The 26091-nt window shown below is 55.0% G+C and overlaps 8 protein-coding genes across 9 annotated transcripts; 5 read left to right on the plus strand and 3 right to left on the minus strand.

The window, feature by feature from the left end:
* Positions 1-548: 548 nt before the first annotated feature.
* PV09_06849 (uncharacterized protein) lies at positions 549-1612 on the plus strand. The gene has a single exon (XM_016360548.1). It carries the CDS (start codon positions 766-768, stop codon positions 1132-1134), a length of 369 nt encoding a protein of 122 aa, XP_016211534.1. The 5' UTR covers positions 549-765; the 3' UTR covers positions 1135-1612.
* A 126-nt stretch (positions 1613-1738) lies between these two features.
* PV09_06850 (uncharacterized protein) lies at positions 1739-2713 on the plus strand. The gene has a single exon (XM_016360549.1). It carries the CDS (start codon positions 1973-1975, stop codon positions 2498-2500), a length of 528 nt encoding a protein of 175 aa, XP_016211535.1. The 5' UTR covers positions 1739-1972; the 3' UTR covers positions 2501-2713.
* A 223-nt stretch (positions 2714-2936) lies between these two features.
* Positions 2937-6940, plus strand: PV09_06851 (uncharacterized protein). Its single transcript, XM_016360550.1, has 2 exons — positions 2937-6060; positions 6122-6940. The coding sequence occupies exons 1-2, from the start codon at positions 3096-3098 to the stop codon at positions 6772-6774; spliced, it is 3618 nt and encodes a 1205-aa protein (XP_016211536.1). The 5' UTR covers positions 2937-3095; the 3' UTR covers positions 6775-6940.
* A 4570-nt stretch (positions 6941-11510) lies between these two features.
* On the minus strand, positions 11511-12463 carry PV09_06852 (uncharacterized protein). The gene has a single exon (XM_016360551.1). The coding sequence runs from the start codon at positions 12235-12237 to the stop codon at positions 11767-11769; it is 471 nt and encodes a 156-aa protein (XP_016211537.1). The 5' UTR covers positions 12238-12463; the 3' UTR covers positions 11511-11766.
* A 1257-nt stretch (positions 12464-13720) lies between these two features.
* Positions 13721-16842, plus strand: PV09_06853. 2 transcript variants are annotated; one of them, XM_016360552.1, is made up of 3 exons: positions 13721-14144; positions 14357-15375; positions 15633-16842. In XM_016360552.1, the coding sequence occupies exons 2-3, from the start codon at positions 14375-14377 to the stop codon at positions 16480-16482; spliced, it is 1851 nt and encodes a 616-aa protein (XP_016211538.1). In that variant the 5' UTR covers positions 13721-14144; positions 14357-14374; the 3' UTR covers positions 16483-16842. The 2 variants fall into 2 exon arrangements, with proteins under 2 accessions (XP_016211538.1, XP_016211539.1); XM_016360553.1 differs by lacking the exon at positions 13721-14144 and having other exon boundaries at positions 14249-15375.
* A 1270-nt stretch (positions 16843-18112) lies between these two features.
* Positions 18113-20613, minus strand: PV09_06854 (uncharacterized protein). Its single transcript, XM_016360554.1, has 3 exons — positions 19994-20613; positions 19016-19914; positions 18113-18946 (listed from the first exon to the last, which is right to left on the minus strand). Exons 2-3 carry the CDS (start codon positions 19826-19828, stop codon positions 18575-18577), a joined length of 1185 nt encoding a protein of 394 aa, XP_016211540.1. The 5' UTR covers positions 19829-19914; positions 19994-20613; the 3' UTR covers positions 18113-18574.
* Positions 20614-21133: 520 nt separating this feature from the next.
* On the minus strand, positions 21134-23648 carry PV09_06855 (eukaryotic translation initiation factor 2 subunit gamma). Its single transcript, XM_016360555.1, has 5 exons — positions 22826-23648; positions 22576-22766; positions 21834-22513; positions 21654-21758; positions 21134-21588 (listed from the first exon to the last, which is right to left on the minus strand). The coding sequence occupies exons 1-5, from the start codon at positions 23331-23333 to the stop codon at positions 21558-21560; spliced, it is 1515 nt and encodes a 504-aa protein (XP_016211541.1). The 5' UTR covers positions 23334-23648; the 3' UTR covers positions 21134-21557.
* Positions 23649-23757: 109 nt separating this feature from the next.
* Positions 23758-25982, plus strand: PV09_06856 (uncharacterized protein). The gene is made up of 3 exons (XM_016360556.1): positions 23758-24950; positions 25003-25652; positions 25706-25982. The coding sequence occupies exons 1-3, from the start codon at positions 24817-24819 to the stop codon at positions 25750-25752; spliced, it is 831 nt and encodes a 276-aa protein (XP_016211542.1). The 5' UTR covers positions 23758-24816; the 3' UTR covers positions 25753-25982.
* The last annotated feature ends 109 nt before the right edge of the window (positions 25983-26091 follow it).

The following is a 26091-nucleotide window of genomic DNA, read 5'->3' on the forward strand; positions in this document are numbered from 1 at the left end:
CAGTTTGGAGAAAATCTAGATTTACTTTCCTCCCGTTCAGCTTCGCTGGTTTCCTGTGACAAAATTGTTTGACATCCTGAAAAAGGAAGTAAAAAAAAACGATTTTGGTTCTCTTAGCCGGCTCTACCAAGCCCTGTGGCTCTCTCTCTCTCACACTCCATTGAGCGCAATTGAAGACTGCGATCGCGACGATCTGGCCCTTCGACTCTACCATCCTTCGTAGCGGTCACCATGACGGCCGTACACATGGTCCATGTTAGACGCGACGACCATTGCAACTGTTGACCCCCGCAGCTAATATGTAACTCCACTTGGGAGCCTACAGCATTTTTGGTCGCGGCCCTGGAATGGCTCTTGGTCCAAATTTTCAGCATTCCACGGCCGGGTAATGTTCGAACATGCTAAGACTCTAGCGGACGCACGAGGCAAACTTTTACCTAACCAATTCATGGGACCGTCGAACCAAATGGTGCAAGCAGGCCAGCGTGACGTGCTTTCGCGTACCGTTCAGCACATGTGGATGATCACGTTTTGAGATAAAAGATTTTTGTAGAGTCGCGTCGTCTTGGTGTCTCTTATAAGCTCCAAAGGTTCTGCGCTGGTCCTCTTGCCCATTCCTCACCGTCAGCTGTATCATCTTGCACAGTCTCTGTCCTCGCATCTCGTTTCTCTACAGCTCGTGCGAAAATTTCACAAGAGTCTGCGGACGTGCCCGTTCTACTCGCGCGCCTCTGTCTTCACACGCGAATTTCACACGCTCTCGCAATGGCTCAACCTCAGTATCCTCACGGTCGCGGCGGCGCTGGAAACATGGGCAAGGAACGCAAAGCAAGTGCCGGTGCTGAGGATCTCGTCACGCCAACCCTCAAGACTGAACTCTACACGACCGGCCGCGGTGGAACGGGCAACATGGCCAAGAACGACTTCGGCCCAGAAGCGCGCACTGCTCAGGACGTTGAGCCGCCGGCTGCACTCCAGCGTGATCACGAGGGCGAGACCGTTCACTACGGTCGAGGAGGAGCAGCCAATGTCACAAAGGTGACTGGCAAGCCTGAGAGCGCAGAACAGGATGCGGAAAAGGCTACCGAGAAGCCGAAGGGCTTTCTCGAGAGGATTGGCCTCAAGAAAAACTAGCCTGCATCATCCTAATTTATCTGGGACTGCAATGAGATACCATTTTTATGAGACGGGGGCTTTTTATGGGTAGCACGGCGTTTGACTGGCGGAATTTCGACCTGACGGTGGCTTCTAGTCGTCGGCAACAGCGCGCTTCTGGGCGCAACTTTTTTTTTGTTGTGTTGGACTCGGACTCTATCCGTGGCTTGGTCTAGAGGAGGAACTTGATCGTGGCTACAATTGAAAGACGAATTGATCATATCTGCGACCCAATCCTTGACCTCTTGCTACTTGGTTGGCATCAGCCTCAAGATCGCATTGTGCTTCAACTCCCTCTCGTTGAGGATGACATCATCCGATCAGCATCAAGATCGGATCTGTTTGCAGCGACACCATGTTTCGCATCCAATCGCTGAAGCTCTAACTTGTATCAGAGACTCGTTGCGATTGGGGCAGTAAATTTTTTTTTTTGAGTGGCTACTAGACAAGCAAAACTGCTCGACCTCTCGCAGTTTGTGCCTTTCCCGCGTGTGCTTGTGTAGTGCACGCGCGCTATGAGCACCGCCCGCAAGACCAGTAAGTGGACGGGCTCAGCCACCGCAATAAATCTCCACCCCAGTCAGCTGTAAGACCTTGGCTATGGTGACCAAGCTGAGGCCAGTACCCATCACCACCCTGATGCCCACGATGCCTTGCTCCATTCTCTGATCGTATTTATACATCGTCGTTCAGCGCCCAGTGTTTTCAGTGCATTCACTATTTCTTAACTCAATTTGCTCAGAGCTATCCCACTCCTCGAGCAGAGAGCCTCGAGCCATCCTCGCATCTACGTTCACCCGAACTTGGAAACGACGCAATGTGCTTGTTCTCGATCAAGAAGGAAGAAGATGAGGACATCCGGGTCTCGCGCAGGGTCACTCGTCGCGAGGTCGACCGTTATCGCACGTATTCACCCAGCCGACGCTCATCGCGGGTGAGCATACGCACCTCGCAGCCCACAATCGTGGTACCTCCACCGGCGCCGCTCACGCTGCCCCCTCCAACGGGCAAGATTCTACCGGCCCCACAGCCAGTGCCACAGTTTGAGAGTCCTCAGCTCTCACCGCCGGAAGTACACTATGTTCATGTCAGTCCGCGCTCCAGCGTTTCGAGCCATCGCGACCATGAGGATTACCACTATGAGCGGCGGGAGGTGAGATACGAGAGGGATGTGTCGCCAGCAAGGTCTCACAGAGACCACTACGAGTATCGCTATGTTGACGCACCGGAGCCTGAGGTCAGGTATCGACGGAGGGAGCGAAGCAGAAGTCGAGGCCGCTACGACGATGAGGACGAGTATGATAGGACCAACGTGCGGGTGTCACGAAGGAGTGTATACCGATAGAGTCGGATATAGGGACAACGGATATTAGAGCCGACCAGATGCTGGGTCATCCAGCTGGGGGACAAAAGAGTACGCCAGGTTATGAGTTCTGACGAAGTTACGAGAGAGTCTTTATGCTACGTTTTATACATAACGTTTCACAATACAGCAACTTGACCATAAGCTCTTTGTTGGTGTGTCTTTGCATCTTGTCCTATCGAAGTTACATGATAGCCTGAAAAGGGCGACGTATGCGTTCTGCATTTCCAAAACGGGCTACATTGTTTTTTTTTTTTTCATAATTGTGCAAAAGCTTGATTACGTACAGAGGCGTTCTTTCATAAGATCTTGACACGGGACACCTTGTGGGGTCAATATGATGTGTTGGGGCCCGTGACGTTATGTCATCAGTAGCCCTTGTTCCACGGTTTCCTTGTGGAGCCGCACATTGTTGGCTCAGCTGGTCTACCACGCGACGAAATAGCTGAAGTGCTACTTGGCCCTACACACGTGCTGGGCGAAGTCTCCTCTACTTCTTTGCGTGGAATACTATGCCGCAACAACACATCAATAGAACCTGCGTATCGCTTGGGAGCGGCGGGCGCATACAACCACCATGTCCGACACGATTGAGCTCCTCCGCAAAGAATACCCACGCCGCGCCTTCGCCTTGAAAACGTCGACACACGTCCTGACTCTAGAACACACACCTGAAAAGGCCGAGTACGGGTCGCGGAACGACCCAGCTGTACCGCGATGTGCAGTCGAGTTTACAAACCTAGAAACGGCGCAGCTGGAAGAGTACAGGAGCTTGAGGACGGAGGTGCTAAACTATAGAGTACACGGGACTCTTGGACTCATTAACCTGAACAATGACATATTTTTATGCGTCGTTAGCTCAGTGAGCCCACGACCGATCATAATCAGGCCTGGTGAATCGGTGCGGCGAATCGAGTCGGTGGACTTCCACTGTCTGAGCAGCACGGCATACGATCGTCTGTTGAACGAGCAAATCAATCCGTACTCGACTGACTATGTTGACGACGAGGGGTTTGATGGACACGGCAACGAGTTTGCCGAGCATCCTTGCATGGCTCTGAAGAAGCTGCTGAGCAGCGGTACATTCTATTACAGCTCGGACTTTGATCTCACGCGCAGGTTGCAAAAGAGAATCACGGACGAGGAACCGTCAATCGCCTATGAGAGCCTCGATGCGGGATTCCTGTGGAACTCGTTCATGATCCAGCCGCTGATTGACTTTCGCTCCAGGTTGTCCCACCAGACTAGGGACGAATTGGACGCCACACGCATTCTGACTTCAGTCATTCGGGGCTTCTGCAGTGAAATAATCATTCCGGCTCCTTCTGCACCCCTTCAAAGAAGTTTTACCGGCGAGCCAACGAGGCTCACCATCATCTCGAGACTGTCTTGTAGACGGGCTGGAACCAGGTTCAATGCTCGCGGTATAGACGACGAAGGCAACGTTGCAAATTACGTAGAAACTGAGTTGAATCTGTGGAGCCCGGTTGGAGAAGAAAAAGGCGAGGTGTTCTCGTACGTTCAAGTAAGAGGCAGTCTCCCGATCTTCTGGGAGCAGCAGAGCTCCCTGAATCCGTTGCAGCAGCCTAAAATAACCATTACACGATCCCCGGAGGCCACGCAACCGGCCTTCGACAAACACTTCCAGAATTTAGACCACTCTTACGGTGCAGTGCACGTTATGAATCTCTTAAGTGGTGATCGAAAGAAGCCTGGTGAAATCGAGCTCACTCAACGCTTCGAGGATCACATCAGAAAGAGCGAGCTCAACAATGAGAAGGATGGGGAGCACCAGCTGCTTTCATACACGCATTATGACTTCCACGCAGAGACGAAAGGTCCACAGGGTCTTGCTGGTGCAACTAGCATTGTCGATTACATTGGCCCAGCAGCTCGGTCCTTTGGCTATCTGTACGCTGAAGATCGTGCCGAGCACGTAAAAATACCCCCAAGCATGGTTTACTCGACCATCCGCCGAGCGACGCCTATCCTCCAGCAGGACGGTGTATTCAGAACCAATTGTCTGGACTGCTTGGACAGAACGAACTATGTGCAGACCCTGATCAGTCAGCTGGTTTGCGAGTTCTACCTCGAGGACCGTGGTGTAGGAAGGGCGCCGCCCGATTTTTGGGCTCGTCATTCAACGCTGTGGGCAGACAACGGCGACGCATTATCCCGGATGTACGCTGGAACCGGTGCACTGAACACTTCTGCAACTAGACACGGCAAACTGACAATCGGTGGCATCCTCTCTGACGCACGGAAAAGTGCCTCGCGCCTTTACATCAACAATTTCGCCGACAAGGGACGCCAAAACACGATTGATATGCTCCTCGGCAGACTGCTACCCCAGCAGATTGTGCATCTCTATGATCCTATCAATGATTGGGTGCAGATGGAGCTCCGGCGCCATGCTGCCGAATACACGTCGACCAAGACCATCAATGTATATGTGGGCACACTGAATCTCAATGGCAAGCTCACGGGACTCAAATCGGATCTTTCTCCTTGGCTTTGCCCGCCTCTTGGACCTTCTCAGAAACTACCTGAGATTGCCGCTATCGCATTCCAAGAGATCGTGGAGCTCAACCCGCAGCAACTCATGAAAGAAGACCCCCATACCAGATTGCAGTGGGAGCAAGCGGTTCTGCAAACGCTCAACAGAAACGCGACTTCTGCGGGTAGCTCCGAATATGTGCTTCTTCGAAGCGGACAGCTTGTGGGAGCAGCCTTGCTCATATTCGTGCAGAGGAGCAAGCTGAAGAGGATTAAAAACGTTGAGGGGGCAACCAAGAAAACAGGACTGTCTGGCATGGCGGGTAACAAAGGTGCTGTGGCGATTCGTATGGATTACGCAAATACGTCTTTATGCTTCGTGACGGCGCATCTGGCCGCTGGCTTCTCGAACTACGAAGACCGCAACCGTGACTACAGGACTATATCCCAAGGCCTTCGCTTCCAGCGAAATCGCAAGATTGACGACCATGACTCAGTGTTCTGGTTTGGTGACTTTAACTATCGCATTGGCCTGAGCAACGACAAGGTCCGTTACTTGATCGACCGTGGTGACCTTGATACTCTGCTTGAAAACGACCAGCTGTACATTCAGCGGACGAGGAGCAGCGTGTCCAATGTGTTCGACCACTACGACGAAGCTAAGATCACGTTCCTGCCAACGTACAAGTTTGACATTGGAACAGACACATACGACACGTCCGAGAAAGGCCGTATACCTGCTTGGACGGATCGTGTGCTTAGAAAGGGGAACAACATTCGACAGATTCAATACAACTCGGCACCGCTACGCTTCTCCGACCATCGACCAGTTTATGCAACCTTCGAGGTCGATGTCACCCTCGTAGACGAAAAAGTTCGTGACGAACTAAACGCCGCGCTCTATAAGAAACGCAAACAGGCTTTGGGCGATGGCACAGCAAGTACCGTTACAGATCAAGATGAAGATGACCTCCTTGGGTTCGAGCCGGTACAGTCCGGTTGGCCTCCAGCCAGCTCAGATCGACAAAAGTGGTGGCTTGACAATGGTACGATATCAAGGAATTTCTTGTGATTTTTCAATTTACTCACGATGATCTTTTCTGTCAGGTCTTCCGGCGCATTCGACGCTCAAGCCGCCAGGCAGAGGCTATGTGCCAAATCCGTCGCGACCGGCAAACCCATTTGTTCCAAGTGATGAACCAGACTGGGTGAAGGTCGACAGCGTGGCTTCATCTTCGAACATCACAAGGTCCTCTTCCGTCGCTTCCGGAACGGCGCCTCGCAAGCTGCCTCCACCTTTCGAGGGCAATGGAAGCCCTCAGCTACCCCCTCGTCGCAACACGCTTAACGAAGACGCACCGCCCAGTCGTCCGTCTGTTTCTCCCTCGCCTTCCATGCTCTCGTTGGTGTCAAGTGGGTCTGGCACGACATCACGCAAAGCCCCTCCAGCAGTTAAGCCAAAGAAACCAAGCCTTTTGGGCACGCCGGTGTCGCCGTCGTCCGTAGACGGCGAATCTGAACGCAGATGCTCGGTTGCAAGCAAGGCGGCCTCCCCACCCGCGGTTCCGCCTCCCAGGAGATCCATGGTAATGAGAGGTGGACCTCCGACAGCTTCAAACGAAGACGACACGGCTCCACCACCGTTGCCCAGCCGAACTGGGACAGCTTTGGCTGAGAGGAGTCAGACAGGACTTATGGACGAGACTGACGAAGGTGCCATGAATGGTTTGAGCAACTGGGAAGTGTTGCGTCCCGGGTGAAAACTTCCGTCCTGATGGGGACTGCACAACAACTCCGCCCACCCTTGCTTCTGTAAACAAAGACGAACGTCAAGGTGACTAGTAGACGCCCAGGAAGAAATTGGACAAGGTACACGGTTAGTAGATCGTACGATGAATTGACAGACAAACCACCCTGCACCTCTTCGTGTTTTGCTCATGCTAATGACGCCAAACCATTGATTGACGGAACGTGTGAACGCTGTGGCTAGTGCCCATCCGCCTTGCAACGGCTTTTCTGCTCAAAACGACAATCTCTTAAAGTCACATCACCGTTATTCCCGTTTATTGAGATGGCGGGCGCTTCGAGCCACCCCCGTTCGCACGCCCCTTGCTCCCTCGTGTTCGAAAAGACAGCTTCCCTGGCCAACAAGGGCTTCCCTTGCTCGCAACAGCCATAACGACATCTACACTCTCTTCCTACTAATTTTTTTTTTACACCCTGTGCCCCGAAAAGGACAGCAAAGATCCAGGAACGACGTCTCCCCACCGCGCAACGGAGAAAAGAGCCGCTTCTCGTCCCCCCCTCCCCCCCTTCCCCACGTTCATCTTAGAGCAAAAACGTGGCCATTCCTCCCACCCCTTTCCTTGTGCCCGTCAACGGCCACGTGTGTTGCGGCTGCGGCGGCGCAAAAAACAAGGGGACAAAGAGGTGAGTTGAGGTGAAGGAGTGCCTTTTTTTTTGCTTTTTGCAGAGTTTTGACGGAAGGCACGGGTAACCCTTGTTGCTTCCTCCCCCCCTCCCAGACACCACACAACCCCCCCCCCCCCCCCCCCCCCCCCCCCCCCCCCCCCCCCCCCCCCCCCCGGGCCCTTCACTTCCCCCTCGGCCTGCCCTTTCCTTCCGTTCAACTTGTCTGCTTTCCAGCCTTGGTCACTCACCGTTTGGGGACGTTCTCTTTCGTCCTGGCGAAAACAATAAGATTTTTTTTTTGACAAAATGAAAGAAAGGAAGGAAGGAAAAGGAAAAGGAAAAGACAAATAAAAAAAGGACCGTCGTGATCATTCCGTCCTCGTCTCAGTCCGGATAGGTTGTTTTTCATCCCATCTTTTAACTTCTGCTGATTGTACGGAAACACAAACCCCCCCCCCCCCCCCCCCCCCCCCAAAAAAAAAAAAAAACCCCTTTTTCGAAATTGAGTTTCTAGAGGTCGATCTTTTTCTCAGTTTCTGGGCGAAAGATAAGACGTCTGGAGAACAAGAGAAAAGATTTTCGCCGTTCCGAGTGTTTGGGATATCCTTCGGTGGGCTGGCCGATGGATAAGAGACGAAAAGGACAAAAACGGACATAGATTGAAAGATTAAAAAAAAAAAAGGGGAAAAATGTTTGGAAAGATTTTGTTTTTGATTAATTGTGTTTTATCGAGTTCTATCATCCTGGTATTCTCAATGGTGGTGGCAGACGTCAACGTTGTCAAATCTAGGGACAAAACTCGGGCTTTTTTGTCCCTGACGTTTCCTCCAGTTGTCCTCTCTTTTTTGGATTGGTGGGGAGGGGAGGGTGAAGGAAGGGATGAAGGTCTGGAAAAAACCATGTGTTTTTATCTTGCGCCACCCAATGACCTGTACATTGTCCAAATTCTTCTTTCATAGTCGATATTTGCCATTTTTTCCCCTATGGAGCAATGGCGTCGACGAAAAGAGAATGAAAGGGATCGTCAGGACCTGGAGACGCCACGTGCGTATGATCGGCCAATTTTTTTTTTCCTTTTTATTTTAATTTTTTCCCTATTGTTTTCTTCGCTGCGTTCCTGGGCGGAGGCTTCTTCCAAGCGTTCGCGATTGAAGAACGACGTCACGCTAGCGTTCTCTCTGCACGCTTGGGTGCGTGCAGGACGTGTGCGTGCGAGCATCCTTCGACTTTCATCTTCGTCGATCCCGATTCCGGCTTAGCGCCCACCGCACCTGTCTTTTCTGCATTTCTCGTGCGGTGCTCTCTTTCGTCGATTGTTTTGCGGAAATAAATCTTGATGCGGCTGGTTCGTGCCTCGGGATGCGGTGGGAGGGAAAACGGGGGGGGGGGTTTGGATTGCGTAGTCGCCTAGTACTCATCTGTGCCCGCCTCCCAACCCAATCTTCGATCCAGGTGCATCGTGGTCTTTGTGGCTGGCGACTCGCTGCGACAGCCTGCAGCGTTACAGCGCTTTGATCTCTCGTTTCGCACCACCAGCAGCACCCTAAGTATGGATTCTTGATTGTTTGAAACAGCCTCTCAAAGACTGCTCGCCTGACTGGTCAAGTCCCAATTCGTTCTGGTGGGCATCGCAGCAACCATTTGACTCGCGCCGTTGGCGAATAACGGGAGACCTCCGTATGGATTTTCTTTGCATTCGTATGTCTGTCGTGGTTCTTTCGCAGGCCAAGAAAAGGCATCGTTGGCCGGAGACGCGCACAAAAAAGACAGGCGAAGGAAGGATCATGACAAAAAGTGTGATGGGCGGGCAAGGGGGGCCACACTAGACGCGTTTGCAAGGCATATATGGCCGGGAAGCAAAGGGCTGCTTCTGAAGGGCAAGTCGTGGTAGCTCCGAAAGTTGTACGCTACTGGTAGCACGTAGCCAAGCAGTAAGTTCAGTGGTGTCATGTCAGGATGGCCTTCTCACTTCTCAGAGCATCGCGATCGTCACGGCGGCGTGGCGCAGCAGTCACGGGGGAGGGCGTCAAGGACCTGGATTGGGTTTGTTGACTAGCTTGGTTGGAGGTTGTCTGGTTGTGCAGGGGAGGGGAGCGTTGACGCCACACTAGGAACTTTTGATCGTCTGCGAGGCGCGAGCTCAGTCATTGGCAGCCACAGTCGTACAGGGGGGAGGACAGGCGACCATCTTGTTTTCTTCATCGCAGCTGAGACACCGATATGCACGAACGGGAACGGCCTGGGACCAGCTTTTCTGATGCGAAAGTGTGCGTTCGTGATATGAGAGACGCTCACAGCCGATAACGTTTGGGCTGACGGTGGATTTTGTGTGCCTGGCGCTCAGGTGGAGCACTCTGGTTGGCCTGACCGTGGCAGCCAAAAGGCGGCGTTCCCGTCATACTTAGCGAGAGTGCAGCTGCTCCAACAGCTCCCGGGGGTGGTTTAAAGCTGTTGGCAGATGCAGGCGGTAGCCAGAGGGAGTGAGGCGGCTGAGAGATCCGTCCGAGGAAATTGATGAGAACCGAAAGAGCAAGGGAGCTATCGCGGCGCACAGCTGAGGCTTTCACCAGAGCAAGAAACAAGACCAAAGAAGAGCTCCTAGCGATCGTGACAGTTGAGATTGAGTTGTTGGTGCGGGCGGGGTTTCCATGCAACACTCACGCGAACCGTCCCACCCACGTAGCCACAATGCACTCGCTTTTTTGTGTGTCCCATGTTGGTGCAAGCTTTCGCGGAGAATAAAGAGGAGCAAACACGCTCGCATGGGAGGGAGTCATGGACGAGGAGGAGTGGTGAAGTAGGGTTAGGGGGCCCTGGTCCTCGCGTGTGGACGTGGGAAACGAGCGTCTGCAAGCCAGCGCCAAGTAGTTCTCCGTAGCTACTTTAAAACTCCAACCTGTCATTACCGCAGCTACAACTACCGATAGCGGCTGGCACCAGGTTGTTGCATGTTCAAGGCTGTCCGCAAAAGGAAAGCCTTGCGCCTGGCCATTGCAAGCGAGCCATTCGAAGGCAATGTCAGCCCTGTCCGTCTTCTACTTGCTCTCCGCTTGAGCTGTCTGAAGCCGACAAAGGCAAAGCTGCGACACAGGAAGCTGGCAAAGCCAGCAAAGGAACTTATCATCTGAGGCCTTGCCCTTGCCGGGCTCTTTGTCTCGCAGACAGGCAGACGGACGAAAATGAGCTGAAAGGGACAGGCCCGGCGGAAAGGGTATACTTGGAGCCTTCATAGAAAAATTGAGCCATATAGCGCTCCTGGGGTCCCCATCGTGATGTCGCCCGCGAGAATTGACGGCTAGGCGGGACGATCGAGGCGCTCAGTACTGAACTCGGCGGCCTGGGGGCACCTTGTGTGGCTGGAGGGATGAGCCAGAGACAGACGAATAGACACGAGAAAGAAAGAAGGAAAGACACAAAGAGCAAAGGAGAAAGAAAGGTGGCTTGAAGACGAGCCCGGGGTAGTGATGGGGCCGGTTAGGGAGAGCGGATGATCTACAAGAGGAAGTAAGATGAATTCAATAATGTTCATTGTCAATAGCAATCATTATTGCGGACAAATTAGTACGCTGTTCTTCTTATTTTCTTTTCGATAAACTTGGCGCCGTAGCGGGCGCCGCGGAAAGGGAGTTTATTGAGGCTTTTCACGAAGGTGGAGAAAGAAAACGGAATTGAACTGGCAAAAGGCAGGCGGGAAGCAAGGCAAGAACATGGTAAGGCAAGGCAAGGCAAGGCAAGACCAGGGCACGGAGACGAAAAGGACGGCATCAGTAGTCTGACGGTACGCGGTAGCGTATGAGCAACGCAACAATAATTGATGGCGCGAGCGAAGGGAGACCACTGGGACGGACATTATTGATGGGGATCTCCTGCTGCGGGATCGTGTGGCGCATTGCACAACCCGGGCTGGACGGGGATTGGGAGCCACGTCTGGCGGTTTCTGTCGACGACAGGCGGAGCGTTCAGCGGTCGAAGTCGACGTGAACGTTGTCGCTTTTGGCTGGTGGTCCAGGAAGGGCCAGGAGTCTTGCGGGAAGGTTCATAAGGTCGAGCTGGTGAAGGGAAAAACGGGCGCGGATAGAAAGAGGCTTGTTGGGGACCGAGCGAGAACCACTTGCGACGACTACTATCATTGTCACTATTACTACACCGCCGCATCTTCGCTGGTGAGAAAGACACACACGACTCGCTGCCCTTTCTTCCTTTGGGCGCCGCCAAATCGTCTGTTGAGGCCTGTCGCTCTGCCTCTTGTCTTGCTCTTCTTCTCTTCTTTTGCGACGATCCTCTCTCGCTGAAGGGGGGAAGCATACGTGCGCTTTGCACCTCTCCACGCTTTTGCGCCTTTACGAGCGTCTTTTTTTTGGCAGTTTGGTCGTCTTTGGCCGGGCCTGCTTCCCGAACGAGCAGCGTTCGACTCTTGTCTCGAAGCCTCTCTTCTGACGTTCCATTATATTTTTATCTTTCGCACGTCCCGGACGCGTCTGCCTTGGGCGTTTTTTGCGGAGCCGTTGAGCGAGCGACGGGAGCTGAGCAGCAGTCAGAAGGCGAGGTCGTGCAGAGCCACTGCTGGGCCGCGATTGATCGGCCGACTGCATCGTCTGCCTGGCACAACAGTGGCCCGGCGTGCGGTGAGGCTGGTGAGCACCACACGCGCTCGCACTCGCACCCAAAAGCACACATCCACGCACGCACAGAAGTGCATGCTGACGCTGACGCTGGTGCTCGCGCTCTCGCCCACGATCAGGCTGACCCGCCTGCTCCCAACTCATCCAGCCAACCACCTCCGCGAACTCGCCCCTCCTAGCCCCCCCCATCGCGCGCCCGACACCCACCAGGTGCAGTCGCTGCCGGGCTCTTCTGCGCTAAACTTGGAGCTCCTGCGGTCGTCTGGTGCGTCGTCCGCTTCTGGGCTCGCGCAAACGCCCATCTTCCTTCTCGTCCCATCATCAGCCGGCCGGGCCTCGTCCCTGTGTTTCCTTGCTCGGTCGTTTGTCTGTTTTGCGCACCGTCTGACGGGCAAGTCCAAACACGGAAGAGAGGGAAAACAAAGTGGCGACAGCAAGCTAGAAGAGGGAGACGAAGAAAGACGAGGCGTCACGATCCACGATCGCGATCACGACACCGGCGCAGCATCGCGACACACGACGTCAGCCTGCTGTTCCCTTCCCGCGCCAGGGCCCTGCCAATCATTGCCCGTTCTTTGTCGCAACCGCTACACACACACGCTCACACTCACACACGCATACGCCGCCACACGCCGGCGCACGCACGCACGCACGCACTCACGGCTCACTCACCCAACATCCACTTACTGACTTGCTCATTCACGCGCGCAGACGAGCACATAGACTCCGTGTTTCTCTGCCGCTCTCCGCACGCTCGCACGCAGATACGAATACACAAAGAGAGCGAGAGCCGCGTCGGGAGCCAGGCGAGAGGCACCCAGGCCACGCTCCCCTCCCCAACCCGTCGCGGACGGCGTCCAATGCCTGCAGGCGCCACAGATCGCAGCGTCTGAACGGGCTCAGCTGCCCCCAAGGTGCAGAGGCGCAACGCTCAGCGCACCCGGAATAGCTCGTTGGCCCCAGGCTCGCAGCTCCGGCCAGCACCAGCTCCAGCGCCAGCGCCAGCGCCAGCTCCAGCACCAGTCCCGGCACCACCACCCCATCCTCCTCCTCTACCTCCCTCCGTGCGCTCATCCACCCGTACGGCCAGCGCTCAGCCTGTTCTATACTAGTCCTTCCTGCGGGTCGCCTGTCCGCCTGCACTCGCCTCCTCCGACACACTCGCCACTTTCTAGATAGCCTTTCTTTCTCTCTGGCGTGCTGGCTGATCTTGTTGTTTTTCGACGGCCGCTGCTTCTGCCGTTGGGACTGCTGCTGCTTGCCGTCACCACCGCTTGCTTCTCTCCTAGCTCTTTGGCACCCAACGTCCGTTCCCACGCCGGCACGCTGCTCTGCGCCTTCATCGCCCCCACCCCTCTCTTCTCTTCCCTCCCAGACGGGCCTTCGATCTGCGCGCCCGCTCGGCGGCCCGCCCTGTTCGCTCGTTTCTTGCCTACCACTCACCATCTCGCGCAGATACTGTGCGCTTCCTGCGCAAGCTTTTCGTCCGGCACAACACGTAGCGCTTCGCGGGCCACTCCCTAATTTTCCCCTTCCCGTTCCCGTTTCTGTTGTTTTTCCCCCAAACCCTTTCTTTTCACTTGCAGCGAGGTTGTTGGACTTCACGTAGAGCGAGCACAGCCCTGCGAGCAGGAGCCGGACGGGTCCCAAGCAGCGACGTATTTTCCTTAGCTTTTTTTTTTTTTTTGCCCTCGCGCTCTCGCTGCTTGCGCACCCAAGCTCCCTCCCTCCTGTCAACCCGTCGAGCCTCAACACCACACTTCAGCCACAGTCAACTGCCACAGTGCTTGAAGTCGAGCTCAGCGCGCATCAACGCCTGTCCATTGTCGCGCTGACGCTGGCCATGCTGGCCTAACACTCGGTCTCTGCGCTTACCAACCGTCGCCACCCCCCGGCTGTGCCGCGCATTTCATCCCCCGACCTTCCCCTCGGCCTCTGCGCCGCGCCCTCACCGGTTAGGCTGGATCACGATCGTTCGCTCCCGCGCTCCCCCAGCTCGTCGTCGTCGACGTCGTCGTTGCCGTCCGAAGCGCCGCGACATCGGCCACACATCCTCCCGCGTCCGCAGCCCTTGGCTTGGTCACATATCACCGCCGGTACGTTGTCCAATTTCTTCCTTGCTCCGCCGTTCATGTTGGCGCGGCCAGCCGTGTGGCGTCATCATTAGCATCATCGTCATGGTCACCTCCCAGTCCGTCCATCTCTCGCCTTACACACTCACACGCACCCTCTCTCTCTCCTGCCTTGCCATCCACTCCGCACATCAAGCGCCTAGGCCGTCGCACACTGACATGAACCGCGAATCCAGCACGGTGACTCTCAGCATATGCGCCCCACCCAACCGCGAAACCAGGTACCTCATCACATGGCTGGCACAACGCGTGCCTCGACACCCTCAGGTACCAGCCCACTCACCACCGCCACGACCGCTCCAGATACACCCACGTCGCTCACCTCTCAGCCAACCTCTGCAAACACCTTGGCCCCCATCGCCGCCGTCGCTTCCGCACTTGGCACCTCGACCTCGCCCAAGTCGCAAAAGGCGCTCTCGCCTCGCTTCTCCCCGCGGCCGTTGACGGGCGCCGCTGCCCTGGAGGACCAGAGGAGGCTGCGCGAGCAGCAGGAACGCGCTGCGGCAAGCACGCGCACCAGTCCCAACCCCAGCGTCGCCGCCATCAACAGCCTGCTGGGCCAGTCGAGCGCTCGCATGGCGCCCCTCAACCCCAATCCGCCCGAGCAGATTGCTCAGATGGCGCAGAAGATTCACATCCCGGAGAACAACGGCCACCATACCAGCAACAACGACTCCACCATGCAGACAAGCCCTGTGTCCATGTCGAGCGTAGGCTCGCTGGACACCACCACGGCTGCCAACGCCACCACCACGGCGCCAATTCTGGCTCCGTCCATGCCTGCCTCGGCCGAGAACCCCTTCCCAGACGGCGACCCCCACGCCCCGCGTCCAGCTGTCGACGCTGGCGTGTCCGGCGACCATCGAGCGCTGACGTTTCCGCCACCGCCGGGCGAGGACCCGCGCAACCCGCACCGGAACAACAGCATGCCCAACACCGGCATGAGCTCCCCTCGGTCGACGTCGGCCAAGCGCCACAAGTGCCCCTACTGCTCCACCGTCTTCACCCGCCATCACAATCTTAAGAGTCACCTGTTGACACACTCGCATGAGAAGCCTTTTGAGTGCCAGCAGTGTCAGTCGCGCTTCAGGCGGCTGCACGACCTGAAGCGGCATATGAAGTTACATACTGGGGAGCGTCCGCACGAGTGTCTGAAGTGCGGGCGTAAGTTTGCTCGTGGGGATGCACTTGCCAGGTGAGTTCTCTTCTGTTCGGTTTCTAGGGTATCCAATACGTGCGTGCATGCGTGCTCTCGCGCGCGCCTGTGTTTTTCAACAATCCGAAAAATCTCTAGCAAACACATGGCCTCCTGACAGGCGTGCACCCCTCCGTTTTCTTTTCTTTTTTTTTTTTTTTGGGGGGGGGGGGGGGGTGCTCTCAAGCCGCAGTGGACAAAATGCCGATCCACGTTCGGAGCACTATCTTCAAGAGCGTGTACTAATGTTCGACTAGACACAACAAGGGCCAAGGCGGATGTGCCGGCCGACGATCGAGTTTCGGCATCGACCCAGACGACGCAGAAGGTAGAGATCACATGTCGGGTATCGAATACACCGCAGAGCCGGATCAGATGGACGAAGACAACGACTTGCGGCGAGGCAGCGAGCCCTCTCGCGATCGGCAGAATTCAGGCGCATACCGTGCAGGACCGAGCACCTATCCTCCGCCAGCGATCGCGTCCAGCGTGCGAGGTCCTGGAGCTATTGCGCCTATGTACCCACCAAATCCACCGTCGTCGCAACGAGAGGCCTCGAGTCCTCATCAGGCGAGCCTGTCGTCCATCAGTCACTTCACTTCCGCAGGGCCTGGAGTTTTCCAGTCAGGCGTCACCGAGAGCCCGAAACCACTATCGCCCAGCCAAACAAACTCGCACCGTGGTAGCGCATCCGGCCCCCCTAGCCATGCTTATTCGTACAGTCGCGGCTCTGGCCCTCAGCTGCCACCGCTGCCTCCGATGCAGCATGGGAGCATGCCGCCGCCGAACTCGCAGCAGGGAAGCGTATCGAGTGGCGGTAGCGCCGCTTCAGGTCGCGAGATTCTAGGCCAGCGTGACGGTGACTGGAGGCCCTCATGGGAGGCCGATCAACGACTGGCCAAGATGCAAGAAGACCATCTGGCCAATCTTGCACGTATTCAGAGCGATCGCAGCCGCTCCGAGGCATCACTCAACGCAAAGATTAACGATCTGGAGAACGAAAATCGCTCCCTCAAAGACGCCCAGATGGCCCAGGAGGCGCAGATTAAGCGGCTGCTGGAAGAGGTTGCGGCATTGAAGTCCAGGCAGGAAACAGTCACTGCGTAGCTATCGCACCCGAAGAAGATCGCCATACCCACGGCTCATCGAACCATATTGGAAAACCCCGCACACGTTCACACATATCCGCATAATGCCTTTTACGAATCCAATCATTAAGCCCTTAGCACTGTACAGTATCCTCCACGCGTACTAATGACCAACTACGGGAATGCAAGGGGCACGGCACGGCACGGGCATGAGGGTCTAATCGATCCGCATCAAACACACTCGGGCATACTCAGAGGCGTTGATCTAATCAGACACCAGTCCAGTACACGGTAGCGACTGCGAGAGGAGATTTTTCTTTTTCTCCTATTTTTTCTTCTCTCTTGTTTCCTCTCTTCGGCTCGAGCCTTTCCCCTCCCCCCCCCCCTCCCCATTCCACTTGCCAGGAACTGACGAGAGTTGGGCTCGTTCTTTTTATTCTGGTTCGAGAGGGGGCTTTTTAAAAATTTCATGGGTCTTTCAACAATCTGCATCAGAGGGAGTTAAGAATGTCTGTTTTTATTTCCCCCCCTCTCCAGGGGCGCAAAAGGGCTTTATTTCCACGCTGGACCAGGAGAGCACGCGTCATGTCACGGTTGCTCTTTTCGCCTTCTCTCGTTTTCTTTTCCTTCCTCTCTATGTATCTCACTGTCTTCGGGGCAAAACTGGCGTTTTGGTGGACAAAGGGAGGGATGGGAGATAAATCTGCTTCACTTTTGACTGCTGCCGGCCATATTCCCCACCCCCTTTTTTTTTTACACCAACATTCGTCCTACAACAGCACGGAATTTTTTTTCCCCCCCTCTTACATCTAAATCTCCATACGTTTGTGTTCTCCGACACTGAATCTTCCATTCACCACATCTTACCGAAGAAGAGCTGGCCTTTACACCGCGAACGTTCCTCTTGCGTTCGAGCGCCTCGTTCGCGTCGCGTCACTTGCGGTTTTGTGTGTTTTCAAATTGAATCGATATTGTCTGGGGTTTTATGAGAACGCTGCTATGTCCTCTTTTTTTTTTGTACAATACCACGGGCTAAAGTTTTTCCTGTAATTGCTACTTTTCCATCACCTCGACCGTCCACCCTCTCAAGAAAGAACAATGTTTACGTGACACGCTGTCTCAGTACACGCTCCACCTGTGCCTCGTCCGTCTTCCCGTCCGAAAGCAAAAAGCGTCAGAAGAACGACCTCTTCTCTCTATTTCGTGTCTTTTGCACTTTCACCCTAGCACAGGTCCGCTGGTCGAAAACATGCTCCCCTGTGTTCGCACATCTCTCTTTCTCTCTCTCTCTCTCTCTCTATATATATATATATATATATCACACACACCAACTCAATCACTTGAATCACTTTTCACGACTCGGCGACACAACGCGGTGGCGGGAGTGCGAGACTTGGGGGACGTCTCGCGGCTGCCAGATGCAATTTCTATTTTTTTTTTTTTTTTTTTTTTTTTGAGAGTCTCAAAACAAAAATTGATGAACGGGGAGGAGGGAGAGGATGTGAGGGAAGAAACAGCCTGTTGTTTTGGTTTGTTGCGTTTGATTCGACAAGTGTCTCTCACATTGGTATTAAAGGCGTGTCGAGCCTGAAGTGAGCAGCCCGGCGAGGCTGCTTGCGTGTTGGCTTCCTTTTTACGTTGTCATTCCCTTTCTTTCTTTCTTTCTTTCTTTCTTTCCTTCCTTCCTTCTTGGGGAAGAGGGGTTTTTTTTTTCCCCTCCCTCACTCCCTACCACCTTCCCCATTTCTCCTTCACCTCGACGTGTTCGAATGCTTCTTTGCGTTGGAAGTGGCAAGCCAGGAACTGTTCTGTCCCTGGAATCCTTGACGACCCATACACCGTTACGAGAGGCACCAGCTCATGTGCATGGGAGGGGGTTTTTTTTTTTCAAAGGAATAGAGAGAGAAGGGAGAAAAGGGGAAAAAGAAAAGAGGATCGGATCACAGGGACACAGCGAGCTTTCAGATAAGGCTCAGACTGAAACCGATGACGTTAAGCGATTGGAGCGGGGAGACGGATGAGGCCGAAAGGAAAGCAAGACGAAGAAGCAAAAGGATGTCGAACGCCAATTTGGGTGGTTGTTCCCACCCATTTATTTCAGGTCCAAACATTCACCGTCGCTGCTGCTGAGCGGTAGCAAGCAGGCGACCGATGTTCCCAAAGCAGACGCAGCTGCAGAAAAACACGCTGCCGATCCATATGGCGGATCCGACGCGCTCGTGCGTCAGGAAGTTCTCGAGGGCGACTGGCACGCCGTGCTGTATGCTGGTGAAGGACGACACGTTGGCATGCGCGAGCAGGGCATGGCTGGGCGCTGGGACCCAGGACGGATTAAGCAGCAACACGCCGAGGATGCCCAGGAAGCCGATCGCGGTGGAGAGGAAGAAGCCGGCGTAGGTGCGGTCGAGGATGTACCAGAGAAAAGGGTTCACCATCGCGAGAGTGACGGAGAGCTGGAGCGGTGACGACCACGGCGTCTTCCTCTGTTTCGTCAAGTGTTAGCATTAGCGGAGAGCGCCACGAGGAGAGCTGGGCAACGCCCTTGTACTTACGATTGCGTACGCGACGCCAATAAAGGCACCGACACTTCTGACCACGTCATTCCACTCCACCGCGTTCAAACCGGACGCCGGCGCAGGAGGCGGCGCCCGAGCAAGGCCTTTGGTCGTTCCTCCGGAGAGCTTCTCTTCAGCAAAGCCGTCCACCCACGGCAGCACAAAGCCCAGCGCCACACTGGCGACGCCCCAGAAGACCAGATACCTCGCGCCTTCGCGGTCCGGCCCTTCCATCTGAACGGGCACAACCTGCCTGTGGTCGTGCAGGTGCGCGACCAGCGCGCCGTACGCCAGGCCACACGCGAACAGGATTGCGATCCTCAGCGCGGCGTGGAGTGCGGCACCGGCCGCCGACCGCGGCGGGTGCCCTCTGCTCGGCGCGCCGACGCTGCCCCTCCTCGTTGTCGTTGTCGTTGTCGACTCCCGCCGCGCGTCCAGCCCGCTGCGCCGCAGGCTGTCTCGCAGCAAACGCTCGTCCAGCTCGCCCTCCCTGAATCCTCCGCGTTGCGACGGGTACCCGTCTAGGCTGCCCCTGTACGCGGGCGTCTCCGCGCCGGTGCCCCAAGGCGTCTGCGGCTGCGATACCGAGTCGAAGCCCGTCGGCGCGTAGATGCCCAACAGCGTCGACGACGTTAGGTTCAGAATTGACTGCGTCCGTTCCATCTCCCCCTTGTCATCCAGCTCGGGCGCGTCGCCCGTGTGCGGCGTCGTCGTCGCGTGCGACGATTCATTAGACGAGTCCGACGTCAGCTGGAACGGTCGTCGCGGCAGCGGCCGCAGCAGTGGCGGGCTCGACTGTGCGGAATCCATGGCGTGTGCGTGCTGCTGTTGAAGCACAAAGAATTGCGCGGGCACGCCTGCCGCCGTTGGGGAGGAAGGGAAGTGGAGAAGAAAACCTGGACAAAGAGCCGATCGATTTTTTTTTCTTTTCAAGAAATAAGAAGAGAAAAGAAGGAAGAAAACAAGAGTACGAACTGTTGGGAATCCACGAAGATTAGAGGTTGATAAACGGGGAGCCGAACAAGGCTCAGCCGTACGTGTAGCGAAAGTCGAGGCTCAAAATTGGCACACGCCTTGACTTAACAGTCCCCACCCCTGGTGTTTGCGGAGAAAAGTACAAGGCTAGTACGCGTGACACCCCCCCCTTTAGCTTCAGGCTCTTTATATCCGCCGCTTCGGCCTGGGCGCAGGTGGATACGCACGAGTAGATCGGAGGGCGAGCCTTCGTCAAGAGACAAAGTCGGTTGGGAGAAGAAAAAACGGGGCCGGGCGAGATGAGGTGAGAGTCTGTGGAGGCAAAGAAAGACTGGGGGTGCGAGCGTCTCGGCGTACAATCCACGCGCAGGAAAAGATTTGAAGCAAGCACTTGGGCGTTCGCTTTCGAGCTGAACGCCTGATTCAGACCGGGGGAAGTAGTAGCAGCAACTGCAGCAGCAAACAAGCAAGCAAGCAAGCAAGCAAGCAAGCAAAGTAGAACAGGACGGGAAATGCGCCCACCACACGCGCAGGCATAGGGGGGGCCAGCAGCAAAAGTGTGGGCAAAGATCGACAAAAAGGACAAGACTCCTGCGACGATTCCTCTTCCCGCCGCTTCCGTTGAAGAAGAGATTATGGAGTGTGTGGAGAGTTCGTGCTGGTGACGAACGAGTCGTCTTGCGTGCCCGGACACATGATGACATTCCAGCCGCGTGACAGACCCGAATCCTCACCTTCCTCTTCTTTCTCTCTCATCCTCCCACTCCTCTTTTGCTCTCTCTTCACGCTCTTCCGCAGGCCGTCGTCTCTTTCTTGCCTGGGGTGGGGAGACTTCTGTCGCGGTCGCGCTGCATGCGACATGTGAAAGCGAGCGAGCCCACGCTAGCTTCATAAGGGTCCGCACGCGGCGAAACCCCAATCGTTGGCTCGCCTTTTGTAAACCACGTTATCACGGGCTTTCGTCCCACCATGTTCCCCCCCCCCCTTCCCGTTCTTCCCGTCCCTCGTTCACCCTACAGAAGTTAAATTTAAGTTTTCGAGGCTGCCTTGCTTTGATTATCTGATCTGATCCGTCCCGCAAAGGCGAAACCCCCCCTTCGTCTGTCACATGGTGTCGGAATGCGTGCTCGGACATTTGGCCGCACATCCAAAGGTGCGATGGTTTGCGCACTGAGCCGCTATGCCCTTCTTCTCATTTGCAGTTGTTCTAATAAAACTTTTTTGTCTACTGCACCTCTTCGCTGTGCTGTACATACTTCAAAAAAAAAGGTGCTGCCATGCTCCCCGACCATACCCACAATCAAGGATCCCCTATCCATGTAAATATGTGTCCGTCACTCCCCCCCCGCATACGTTTCTGCATCATGACCTGCCCAACAAAAAAAAAATACGCTGCAGGATTCCCTCAGCCGGATACCTCCTAGCGCTCATGCTTCATGCGTAACATTCGTAGCGTGCTCGCATTCGTGCAGGTCTGTCTCCCGCTCACGTCGTGCAAGCACAGGAATGACCTTGCATGTGATTGCCATCCCCGTATCCGTCACGTTCCGTGCGGAAAGAGGTTCTAGTCCTCCTCAGGCGTGACGGTCTTGCCTCTGCAAAAACAAAAGGGTCAGCGGGGAGGCTGCGTACCACGCGGGTTGTTACTTTTTGGACTTACTGGAGAATCGTTGCCCAACCAATCAACCGCCAGTGTTTTTCTATTCTTCGAGACAGGGCAATCTTCTCGCCGATTTGCGTGCACGCTGGAGACGTGAGAGTGAGACTTTTTTTTTTCCTGGTCAGTAACCGTGCCACAATTTGAATAAAGAGGGGGAGGGGGGTTCGCGCAGGAGCTTACATGGCTGCGTCTGCCTTGACGGCAGAGACCTTTGCGCCGGTAGCACTCGAGCCAATGTTGACCATGAGCACTTCCGCTTTGGAGAGCTTCTGGACTTTGGCTTGCTTGCCATCCGCAGTCTTGACGCCCAGGAGGCGTCTGAGGAGGTAGTAGTTGATCTCAAGCTCGACGTAGATGTCCGGCAGGTTTCCTTTCAGGCCGAGGACGTGACCAACAAGACGATCGGCTCTGCAGAGCGTCGGGTCGATTCTGGTACCGACACCGATCAGGCCACCGGGAACGGCGAACTTGAGGTCGTTGTGCTCGGCGAAGAGGGTGACGACGCGACTGTAGATGGGCTTGCACCTGGCCTCGCCGCTGGCTTGGTCCTTGTACACGATGCCGGGACGGATCTCGATTTCGTCGCCGAGCTTGAGCACGCCAGAGAGAATGGAGCCACCGGCTACGCCGCCTTTGAGGTCGTCAATCTCGGCACCGGGCTTGTTGACGTCGAAACTTCGGATGACGATCATGTGTGGCTTGTGGGTGAAGTCACGGACGGGAACCGGGATCTTGGTGCACAAGTACTCGTTGATTGCGTCGATGTTGAACTTCAGCTGCGCAGAGACAGGGATCACGGGGCTGTTGCCAGCCACAGTGCCCTTGATGAACTTCAGTATGCTCTGGTAGTGCGTTTGTGCCTGAATGACGGGTTAGAGCGTGACAAAAAAGTTCCCGAATCGCGGCGGCGGGAAGAGCTCACCGTGTCTTCCTTCAGCAAGTCGACCTTGTTCTGCAAGATGATGATATTTGACAGCTTCATAATCTCGATGGCTGCAAGATGCTCGCTGGTCTGAGGCTGAGGGCAAGGCTCGTTGCCTGCGATCAACAACAATGCGGCGTCCATGACTGCAGCGCCTGACAACATAGTGCTCATCAGAATGTCGTGCCCAGCTATAGCCTGTGTTAGCGCTCCCCTTCCAGACGACAAGAGTAGCCCCCGTGCGACTTACGGCAATCAACGAACGAAACATGTCGCTGCAATCGATAGGTGCCAGTGCATCCTTCCCTCTCGCACGGAGGATCCACCTCCTTCTCCGACTTGTACGAGCGGTAGCACGTCGGCCTGGGACACGCCTCGTTGTCGCACTTGTAGATTTTGGCGTTCGCATAGCCCAGCTTGATGGTGATATTTCGCTCCAGCTCGTTCTTAAAACGCACCGTCTGCACGCCGGAGATTGCCTTGACCACGGTCGACTTGCCGTGGGCGACATGGCCGATGGTGCCGATGTTGATGGTGGCCTGTCTAGCGATGATGAAATCTGTCGACGGCGTCAGGCTCGCCAAGTCCAGATCTTTGGGATCAGGCTGTTCTGGCAAGACAGGTCGCTCGACCGGCTCTGGCTCCCGAGCCGTCTTCTTGAGGGCCGGTTTGGGCGCCCGGTCTTGCTCGACTTCTGACTCGGATGAGCTGTCGGACTCGACGTCCTCCGGCGGTAACACCTTCTCGTCCGCAGCCATGGTGGGCGTGATGCTTGAAAGTGTCGTGCTTGTGTCGGCTGATGTTCCTCGGATCGTCAATCTCTGCCCGAAGACTCTGTGGAGATCAAGCGTGTTGTGTGCGGGAAAGTGTTGCGATATTTCGCAGTGTGCGCGTCGCCTGGACGGTGGGGGGTTCGCCTTCGCTTCGACCTGACTATCGTGCGTGGTAAAGAGCCTTGGTCCGACTGGCTGGTGAGCAAGTAGTATGGCGTGTTTGCTGAGAAGTTTGCAAGACGGCCAAATTTTTGGAGGTCGATATTCTCGAATAACTATGACTAGGTGTGTTGCGCCTCACAGGGAACGCCACAGCCCGCGCACACACGCACACACACGGACGGTTTTTGGCGGGGCGATTCTTTGCACCACACACTCCTAATAATTTTGCTCGTACGCTGCCTTTGATCTGGCTCACGGCATCCTTTACGTTGCGAATTTTTGCCAATTCAATTCTACGTCTCTAATTCACTGCTTCACGGGCACGTTCTCCTCGTCGTCAAAAAAGACCAACAGGGCATGAGGCCGCCTGCAACGCGCTGACCGCGGGCTCTAGAAAAAATGGGGGGCCTCCAATTATCTCTGGAACATGCGTAGCAAGGCCTGAGAAGCATACGGACCATCTTTGCAACCCAGACAGTCGACGTTGTCTTGAAGACGGTGTACACGAACCAAGAGACCACCCGCGCTGGCTTACGAGAAACTCGAGCAGCGGTTTCGAGGGCGAGATCGGAGCAGATCCTCGGCTCACGGCCATTACATCATCTGCACTTCTCGCAATAACGTAGCTCACAGCACATGTACTCTGCCAACCACAGTCCCTGACGCAAATCACTGATGAGTGTGGCCGCAAGACCTGAGACCTCAAAACAGGTTTTTGCTATTTGTCCATGCTATGCCGTTGAATCATCCCTTTCGGTCGAACCTCACGACGACGAAGGAGGGTGAAATGGTGGATTCACAAGCACTAGAGCTGGAAGAACCAGCGCGAAGGAGCACGACGACAGCCTCGCAGTAGACCGATCGTCAGATTCCGAACACAGAGTGGCAAGATGCCATAATACATGCTCGGCTTTAACGAGTTGCCCGCGTGCAACGATGTGCGGCCAGGAAAACTCGTCGCGTGCTCCGCCTCGATGCTGAAAATTGTGGTTGGAGCCGACAAACCGGTCCCTGGCCAGCCCAAACTACGTCACACATTTTGGCGCAACACTTAAGCCCAGCAGTCGTAAGGCCATTGCGCAAGCCCCATCTTGAATCGTCCAAACAATCTTTCTTTTTCGCCCTCCGGCTAAAAGGAACAGACGCTGTGTGCCAGAGTAGTTTGAATGTTCTTTTCACCTTCCCTCAACACTGTCATTGCCTCTCCGACTCATTAAAGTCTTCCCGCTTCGACGTCACTCCACTTTTGTATCATCACATCTAGACATATTTTTCCCTCGCGAAATCGATACGCCGAATTGTCAACATGAGGTTTCCGTACTGGCTCGTGCCCATATTTTCAGCGACCGTCTGGCTTGCCATGCTTTTGGCAATGTTGTTGACATGGGTTGTCGACGGCAAGCCGCATCTTCCCACCATGGACGTCGGCCAAGTTGTTCCGTACGTGATCGGTCGCATGTGCGCATTTGGATGCGGTGCTAACTGTGAACAGGTTCATCTCGGACATTGGGGCGTGGAAGATGAAGCCAGTCTTTATCGCCATGGGAACCGTCACGGTCGTGAGCTTCGACCTTGCCTTCATCTCGGAACGATGGCTTCGACACCGCGGAAAACTGACTCCAAACACCTCCGTCTGGCAGAAGACGTTTGCCGTGATCAGCATCATCGCGTCGGTCGTTGGTGCTGCCGGTTTGATCCTCCTCACCATCTTCGATGCCCTGCATCACCCGAACGTACATGACATCTGCCTGGTGCTGTTCATCGGCGGCTACGTCGTTTCAGCCATCTTCGTTTGCGCCGAATACCAACGTCTGGGCATACACTATCGCCAATTCCGCATCTTGCGTATTTCATTCTGGATCAAGCTCGCCTTCATCCTGATTGAAGTCGGTCTTGCCATCGGCTTCGGAGTCGCGACGACCAACAACAACAACCATCGTAACACCGCCGGCATATTTGAGTGGGTCGTCGCACTCGTCTATTCCTTCTACGTCATGTCATACTTCCTAGACTTCCTGCCTGCATTCTCGAAAAATGGTCAGACGATGACAACAGAGGAAATGGCAATGCAAGATTCCGCGGCACCCTACGCGGGCCGTGAGAGGTACGACGGCGGTGCTCTACCGTATCAGAATCAAGATGGTAAGCGATGCTGAAGTGGACATTAAGTGACGCGTTGCTGACGATTCAAGTAGCCTACTCATCACGGTATGCGCAACAGACGAGGGGCTGGCGTGTCTAAGCATTTTTCTCCGCATTTCTGCTGAAGGTCAGCAACGGTGTGTTAAACGAAAGCAATGCATGGCGTTCTCAAGGCGCACTCAAAAGAGGGATTCGAATTCTTGGGTTCTGGTTCCTCCTTTAACCATGTACAAATACCTGTAGACTTATTATAATAATGACATCAAGCAAATCGAGTGAGGAATGAACCTCTCGTACTTAAGGTTACCAAATACACTCTTTACAACCGTGCGCTCTTGCATAGCGGCTCTTATCTCAACAGGCAAGGAACGTAAAAACTCCCGCTTCTTGTTAACCGTTTCTCACCTTCCAACTAAGAGACTTAGTTTTGCAGATCGCG

Source organism: Verruconis gallopava (genome assembly GCF_000836295.1).
Source record: "Verruconis gallopava strain CBS 43764 unplaced genomic scaffold supercont1.25, whole genome shotgun sequence".
Taxonomy (NCBI): Eukaryota; Fungi; Ascomycota; class Dothideomycetes; order Venturiales; family Sympoventuriaceae; genus Verruconis; species Verruconis gallopava.